At 36.3% G+C, this 8599-nt stretch overlaps 1 protein-coding gene across 3 annotated transcripts in view; it reads left to right on the top strand.

Annotated features, from left to right (window-relative positions):
- FAM171B (family with sequence similarity 171 member B) overlaps positions 1-8599 on the top strand; it is a 78178-nt gene that overhangs the window by 57347 nt on the left and 12232 nt on the right. For 2 of the 3 annotated variants that reach the window (XM_017545054.2, XM_037744483.1), the window contains exons 4-6: positions 2556-2729; positions 5264-5434; positions 7773-7889. In XM_017545054.2, coding sequence (XP_017400543.1) covers positions 2556-2729; positions 5264-5434; positions 7773-7889 — 462 coding nt within the window. The remainder of the gene's footprint in view (positions 1-2555; positions 2730-5263; positions 5435-7772; positions 7890-8599) is intronic. The other variant, XM_017545055.2, reaches the window with a different exon arrangement.

Raw genomic sequence — 8599 nt, 5'->3', positions numbered from 1 at the left:
TGGCGTTATCTCGGCTCACTGTAACCTCCGCCTCCTGGGTTCAAATGATTCTCTTGCCTCAGCCTCCCAAGTAGCTGGGATTATAGGAATGCACCGTCACACCCGGCTAATTTTGTATTTTTAGTAGAGTTGGGATTTCTCTGTGTTGGTCAGGCTGATATCAAACTCCTAACCTCAGGTGATCCATCTACCTCAGCCTCCCAAAATGCTGGATTATAGGCATGAGTCACCACCATGCCTGGCCAGATTTTTTGAGACAGGGTCTGGCTCTGTCACCCAGGCTGGAGTGTAGTGGTGTAATCTTGGCTTGCTGCAACCTCCACCTCCTGAATTCAAGTGATCCTCCCACCTCAGCCTGGGACCATAGGCATGTACCACCACACCTGGCTAATTTTTGTATTTTTCGTAGAGATGGGGTTTCACAATGTTGGGACCACAGGCATGTACCACCACACCTGGCTAATTTTTGTATTTTTCATAGAGATGGGATTTCACCATGTTGGCCAGGCTGGTCTCAAACTCCTGACCTCAAGTGATCCAGCCACCTAGGCCTCCCAAAGTGCTGGGATTGCAGGCACGAACCACCATGCCTGGCCTTGCCAGAATTTTGAGCTAGTGATTTTTGCTGTGTATGGCAGAATGGTGGATGCGGAGCTGTATGCGAAAGAATGGGAAGTAAATAAGAACCACAAGTAAACAGAGAGGCTATGTTTAATGCTGCTGGAGCCTTAATGAAATTAGACTCTTCACAGTCTCTCTTCAGTGTTTTGTTTTGATGCATCTGTACCCCTTACTGTCATTTTCAAACCCCATTAAAAGTCATAGTTTCTGCTGGAATACGTGAAGCGGATCTGTGTGACCATGTACTATACCAAACCTTTGCCACTGTCCCAAGCAATGGTAAGCGCTCATTTGTCTGGAAAGTATTGGCCATGCCTTGGCAGGTTTCTGTGAGAACACCGTGAGTCCTCCTGAATTCTCAGATCACTTCCTTTTACTGTCTCATTTTCCTAAAAGGTGACCCATTTGTAAGGCCAGACAGGAAAGTATGAATGTTTCATAATGATGTTAAATCTTTCTGTAAAACATATACATCCTTACTGCTAAACCTCCATAAAATGTTACATCAGGTTTGTACAGTGGAAATTAAGTACATGCATTCATGTATTTGTGGCAAAAGGAAAAATTAGAAAATTTAGGAATGTACAAAACCTAACAGAAACTCAGCTAGACATTTTGCTTAGTGTGCATATTCAGTTGTAAGAAATTTGGATCTTCAACATAATTAAGCCACATATTTTAAAAGAGCAAGTTGTAAGGAGTACCTGTAAGTGATCAGAAGGCATCGGATTGCATCCTCAGCAACCAAACAAGAACATATAATTATGTTACTTTTCTTGGCTATTTCCAAGGCATTATTTTTCTAGCTTCACACACTCAAAAACTATACACTGAGAACTCTTACCTTGTTTTATCATTTATTATCATGCAGCTCTTTAAAAACTGATGTCTTTTCTATTCTAATAATTTAACTGATTGCTTCTGTCTTCATCAGTGACCTTACTAAAGTCCAAAGCAAAAGCTGATGTTTCTAATAATTTTCAGGTATAAGAATTGATCTTTGAATTGTTAAATTCGAAATCTGTTGATTACAAAAATATCAATGTTGTCACTGAAGCCTCACTTGATAAATAATGTTAGAAGATACTGAGATATTTATACTTAGGAAAAATTTAGTTACTGAGATATTTATAAATTGAGTACCTGGCATTTGAAAGACATTTAATGCATATTTAGTTAACTGATAGAGAAAACTACCCACTTAAGTATGTGGCTGAATATTATCAGAGATACTTTTTTGTTGCAAGTTACTGAAAACCTATTCCTAATCTAGCTTAAGCCCATGAGAAGCATTTATTTATGCCTCTTATAGATAAGTATAGGAATAGGACCAACTTTAGACATGGCTCGATCAGAACTTTAGTAGAAACAATTGAAGATTGGTTTTTCTTTCTCCATTTCTCAACTGTCCACACTTTGAATATTGCCTTGATTTTTAAACAAGCTTCCATTTTTTATTGCGAGATGGCTGTTACAACCCCTGGATGTATACCTGCTCATATGAAATCCAGTCCAAGCAAAACTCAAATTACATCTCATTAACTGTGCTTGGGACAGGGCCCATCATTGAACAAATCACTGTGGCCAAGATGAGATGCTTTTAATTGTTTTCAGCCCATGCTAGCATGCACCATCAACTCCACTACTGTTATAGGAATGAGACCCCAAATGAACCACATGGGCTAAAAATGGAGAGTGTGGGGTTCCCCAGAGTGGGAAAAACAAGGTGAGGAACTTCTGGGCAGCAAAATCAATCAATTACAAAGATTCCTTGTGTCATCTAAAGAAAGGAAAATTTCTGAGGTTTGAATTTAAAATAATTACATAAGAAGATGCTAATAATGTTTAGCAATAATTGTAATTGCTTCTTTTAAAGAAGAAAGTTCTGACCAATGCTGCTATGCTTAACATGCCTTTATTTCTTTGTTAATGAGGTTTCCTTTTTCCAGATGCCAAATCTCAACCAAGTGTTCAGTTTTCAAAAGCCTTAATTAAACTTCCTGACAACCATCATATTAGCAATGTTACCGGCTATCTTACAGTTCTACAACAGTTTTTAAAAGTGGACAATTTTCTATATACAACTGGAATTACACTCAGTAAACCAGGTATTATCTACTTTTTGTATAATATAGTATAAGAAACAGTACATAAATCTTTTATCAAATATTTAGCTATTTAGATAGCTATTAAATATTCAATATTCATTTAAGCTATGGATAATACTGAAAGAGAAATTCAGCATACATTATTTCAAGTGAATGGAAATTTTTGATTTCTTTTAAATTTATTAAATTTTATTTGTTCCAAAGCAGGTAAGGTATAGAAAATGGTTATGATTATTGTATAGCTTTGAAAATTTAATACATTTAAAAACTAAAAGTTAGTTGGCATATTTTTTAATTTGACCTATACATTTTTATCAAATGGATGAGAAGTATCAGTAATTGAGAAATAAACAAGTTTATTAAGTTTATAAATTGGAGTAAGCTATTGTAAATATTTCCTATTCTGAATAAAATATAAATATTGAAAATATGTGTATTCCAGAGTCAACAGCACTCATATTTATGTAAGGATGTCATAATATAAAAGTTAAAGGAACAATGGAATTTTACATTTAAAAACACATTCATAAATAACCCCCTTAAAAACATCATTTCCTTCTGTACATCCACATTTGTTCCACCATTTTTTTTTTCTTTTGAGATAGGGTCTTGCTCTGTTTCCCAAGCTGGAGTGCAGTGGTATGATTTTGGCTCACTGTAGCCTTAATCACCCATGCTCAGGTGATTCTTCATACCTGAGCTCCCAAGTAGCTGGGACTATAGGTGCACACCAACACACCCAGCTATTTTATTTATTTTTTTTTTTTGTAGAGATGGGGTTTTGCATGTTGCCTAGGCTGGGCTTTAACTCCTGGGCTCAACAATCCACCCACCTCAGCCTCCCAAAGTGCTGAGATTACAGGCATGAGCCACCTCACCAGGCCTGTTTTACCATTTTTGCCACTTGTTGCAACCTAAGGGAAAATCCACTGTTTAAAATCACCTCAAACAGTCTATAATGCTGATAGTTTCATTTTTTTTTTTTTTCCAGATTTTTGGTTCATTGCATTTGGGGAGCAGCCAGCAATGAGTGATAAGAGCAAATAGTATTTTGGTTAGATAGAGTTTTGCCTGCTGCAGTCGATGCTATCAGTGCCCCAGCCAGATGACACTCATTCTTCTGTTACAAACCTGCTTTTCCTGCCACACACATCTGGGACTCTTGTGGCTGCCAGGGCGCTCCACTCTTGCCCCTCTCCCCTGCAGCCACCTTTCTTTTTTGCACCTGTCAAGATTGCTTCTGATTTGGAGGCTTTGGACTTGTTTATTCTACCTGGAAAATTCTTGGAGTTCCTTCCCATTTGGCTCTGGCTCAGATGTCCCCTCCTCAGAAAGGAGGCCTTCCTTTACCACTTAATTATGTTCCCTTTCTAGATTATCATGCCCTTACATTTGGGTGAGGGAAGAAACTGATGAGCAATAAATACATTGGGGGAAATAAAGGATATTTGATAGTAATGATTGTGAAAAAAGTATTGCAGACAATATCAGAAATTATTTACTGTGTCTTAGGGGCCCATATGGGGCTTTGTAAATATTTGTTAAGTGAATGAACAAAATTCTAGTTTTGAAGCCAGAGATCCAAAAGTATAGGCCAAAAGCAAGTAGATAAAAGTATACTTTCTCCATCTATTTGTAGAAATACTGTAATTTTAACCTCTATAATCATATTTTTATTCTTCATAAATATTCTGGTATATATTATAACTTTGACATTGCTAATATTTCAAAAGCAAAATAAAGGCACTTTCTGCTCCCCCTCTCCCTCCAGAGTAGTAGACAGCTATAGATAGCTCCTGATATTTAAGAAAGCATACTATAAATTGTATAATGAAATCTCTAACACCTTAAGCAAAACAATATAACCAATTCTGTTTTCTCCCTTTCTCCTACTTTGGAAGTTTTGAAGTCTAGTATTATATTTGAATTCTAAGTTTATATTTTTTCAATTGTATTAATAATCAAATATATTAAGACATTTTTATCAAGTAATGATAATACACAGGGATTTTGTTTCATGTTTAATTGCCAAACCTATTCATTAAAAATTATACATTTAATCTGAATGCTTTTTATGTAAGGAGTGCAGCTGGATCTGTGGGTTCTAGCACTCTTTGAAACAGATGGTCTTGGAAAAGGAAGGGCCAGATATTTCAAATCCACGTCTGCATTGATGATGTATGATGGCGCCTTTATTTGAGTATGATGTTGTAATGAGATGGGTTTTTTGGTTGTTGCTTTTTAGGTTTATAAAAATATTGAATTGGATTCTAGCACCCTTAAATTAGATGACTTTAGTTAGATAACTTAGGCTCATATTGATTTGTCAGTATTAACATTGCACAGCCTGTATTTATACAATATTTTTAAATTATGTTTTGAAAATCCTTAATGTGTATTCAGTAACTATTTGATATTAAAATACATAACGCTTGGTGAAATAGAGGAGTTCCTTATTTTAGACCCATAATAATTTATTAGGTAACTACCACCTCTGTTTATATATGATTTTAATAAACTGTCATCTTTTATAGGTTTTGAAAACATTGAATTGACTCCTCTAGCTGCAATATGTGTGAAAATATATTCTGGAGGAAAAGAACTAAAGGTCAATGGCTCCATTCAGATTTCTCTTCCTCTTCTACGTCAGAATGATGTAAGTGCAGGAGATCGCATACCTGCTTGGACATTTGATATGAACACAGGTATGTGAGCTAGGTTGAAATATTCTGAACATTTTGCATATTTGTCAGTTGCGTAGCTGAATGTCTTGTCTTAGAACTTGATACAGCTCTAGTTTTTCAATAACATCACAATTTTATTTACTTTGTTAGTGACCAAAATTGACCTCACTTTGGTTAACATATTACAACTATTGGGGGAAATGATAGGAATACACATGTCAAAAATAGCATTATTTATTAATTCCCTTACCTTTTTTATACCACCAACATTTTGAGGCAGAAATAATTTTTTTTAAATTATCTCTCCTCTTAGAAGTTTGTTTTCATTTTGATAAGCTCATAATATCTATCTAAAAGCATGGTTTAAGGCAATTGAGAAATGTATGCTAGTTTCATAAAAATAAATAACATTATGTTATTAAGAGATAGAGTAATTGTTTTTCCAAAGAAAGCCCTTAGATACTAGTTTTGTTCTCTGGGTTTTGCCTCCTAAATAGCAGCTGGAATTATGTGTATATTTTCTTCCTCCGCTTCCCTTTGTTTTGTTCTTGGGTTCCCATGTAAATAAGGTAGGAGTGTAAGTTACCAAAAAAAAAAAAAGAAAAGAAAAAGAAAGAAAAATGATCAGCCCATAACTGAAAAGTTCAGAGGTAGGACTTCCTTGGGTGAGTCATGCTGTAGTCTAGACAGTTTCATAAGGTGTGGGCTTGGTTTCTCTCCTCCTTCACTCTCATCTGTTTCCTCTGTGTTAGCACCTTTCTAGGATAGGATTTCCCTTCAGAGAGACAAGAGGCTGTAGGTGCTCTAAGGTTAGACTTAGCCAGGTTGAAGGCCGGTGGAGAGATTGTCTTTGGAGCTATGTATAGCTCAAGCCAGTGGACTCGCTGTAGTTGTAGAATGGAGTTTGCATGCCCTTCTTAGAACTTGCCTTTGTGACCTGCAAATTGAATGCACAGATTTATTTAGACTTCAGGTCACAAGTTGAAGCTGAGAATGGAACCCTAAACTGTCATGTTGACTGTGAATAGTGAGCAATAGATCCTCAAAGGAGACTTGGAATGGGATTTTGTGTGGGTAATTAAGCCAAAAAAAAAAAAAAAACATATATTTTTACTGTAGAAGATAAGCAGTAATATATCTATGTTTTAAAGAGTGGAAAGTATGTAACCTTGATAGTATGCTACTGAAATCATTAGATTAAGAACTCTAAGATTTGGAGTCTAGTCCCTTTACCAGCAGTACTGTTTGAAACAAGTCATTTAACTTATTTGGACCTCAGTTTCCAGATTTGTTGAATGAGAAAGCTGTGTTAAGGCACTTTAAAAACAAATATCTGCTGTTTGAGTCCTGGTTGCTGATTGTTCCCTCTAGCCAAGGCCTTTCTCTAATGTACCTTTCAGTGGCAGCATTTTCGAATTGATTTATCACTGATGTCACACTTGTGGACTATTTAAAAGCAATAGATTAAATTACTTTCATCATTTTTAAGTTTCTCTAGCTTATTAAAATACTTTTTTACATGTTGCAGATAATTCACTATAATAAATCAGTAAACCAATATACACCAAACTCAAATAGCTTTGTTATGCTATTTATAAATACAACGTTACAAAAGGCATAAGATTTACTTAATTCTTTTTTCTACTGACAGCAAATTTTGCTGGATGAGGTAGGATTTATTGAAAGTTTAGAAGATCTAGTTCTGTAAGAACAATAACAACAGCACTAGACCAAAACAATATTTAGTAAAAAATGAAGGCCATAAGAGATATCTTAATATGCACAGTTTAAATAGTATCTGGAGAGTCATGATTTTTGTAAGTATGTCCTTAAGTTTTTTTTTTTTCAAGACAGAGTCTTGCTCTGTCACCCAGGCTGGAGTACAATGGCACGCTCTCAGCTCACTGCAACCTCCATTTCCCAGATTCAGGTGATTCTCCTGTCTCAGCCTCCTGAGTAGCTGGAACTACAGGCATGTGCCACAATGCCTGGCTAAATTTTTGTATTTTAGTAGAGACGGGGTTTCACAATGTTGACCGGGATGGTCTCAATCTCATGACCTCGTGATTGGCCTGCTTTGACTTCCCAAAGTGCTGGGATTACAGGCATGAGCCACTGTGCCTGGCCATCCTTAGTTTATTTACAATGTTTTTCTTTTGGTTGTAACAAATCATTCAAATTATTCTATTTATTATAATATATGCTATATATTATAATATGATGTGATATATATTATCCTATATTGTTCCAGTTTTCATAATCTTTGAAAAAGTCCCATAAAGTATTCTATGCATGACCGTCAGCTCTTGAGATATGTAACTGTGACTAACTAGTACTTTTTATATACCTTCCTTTTTAGGTGCCTGGGTAAATCAAGGTCGGGGAATGGTCAAGGAACATAACAGTCATTTAATGTGGACATATGATGCACCACATTTGGGCTACTGGATAGCAGCTCCACTTCCAGGAACTAGAGGTATTGTAAAATATGAAAGTAATTAAAACTTACAATTCAAATAGTCTTGGAGTTGATAGCAGCAGACCTCAGTTTTATTTTAAGCACTGCCACTTACCAGCTGTATGGCAATGGGAAAGGACTTGATCTCAGCTTTTTTTTTTTTTTCATGTGTACAAGATTAAGCTCCATGAACAATAAGGTCTCTTACAGTTATATATGATGAATCTGAAGAATGAAGTTTGTTCAAATCAAGTATTTTCTTAATTTTTTTATGAATAAATTCTGCCCAAACCAGTTAGAGCTTTTGGTTGCAAGCAACAACAGAAAACGATTTTGAGTAATTTTAAAATGTGCTATATTAGAAAGATATAGGCAGTTCACAGGATCCTAGGGAAGGCTGAAGGAACCAGCTGCTGAAAGGCAGGAATCCCTGCCGTGCCAGATGGCCTAGTCAGCAGGTCTGCTTTACTACCTTTGCCAGGTTGCTGCTGTGTGTTGGCTGGCTCCAACCCTTTCCAGTATTTTTCTCACATTCTAGGGCTGAAAATTGATCATCCCATTGGCCCACTCTTGGGTCATGAACACACATGTTACTTGGTGGGGATGGAGGAGGAGAGGAAGGGCTCTTGGAAACAGTCTGTGGACACTATCATTCAAGAAAAGATTGCAGATGCACTAAATCAAGCTTGCCCAACCCTCCAGCCCACAGGCTGTATGCAGCCTAGGAC

Source organism: Cebus imitator, unplaced genomic scaffold (assembly GCF_001604975.1).
Source record: "Cebus imitator isolate Cc_AM_T3 unplaced genomic scaffold, Cebus_imitator-1.0 Scaffold176, whole genome shotgun sequence".
Classification (NCBI taxonomy): domain Eukaryota; kingdom Metazoa; phylum Chordata; class Mammalia; order Primates; family Cebidae; genus Cebus; species Cebus imitator.
Note: the sequence above shows the minus strand (reverse complement) of the source record. Positions and strands in the feature narration are given on the sequence as shown.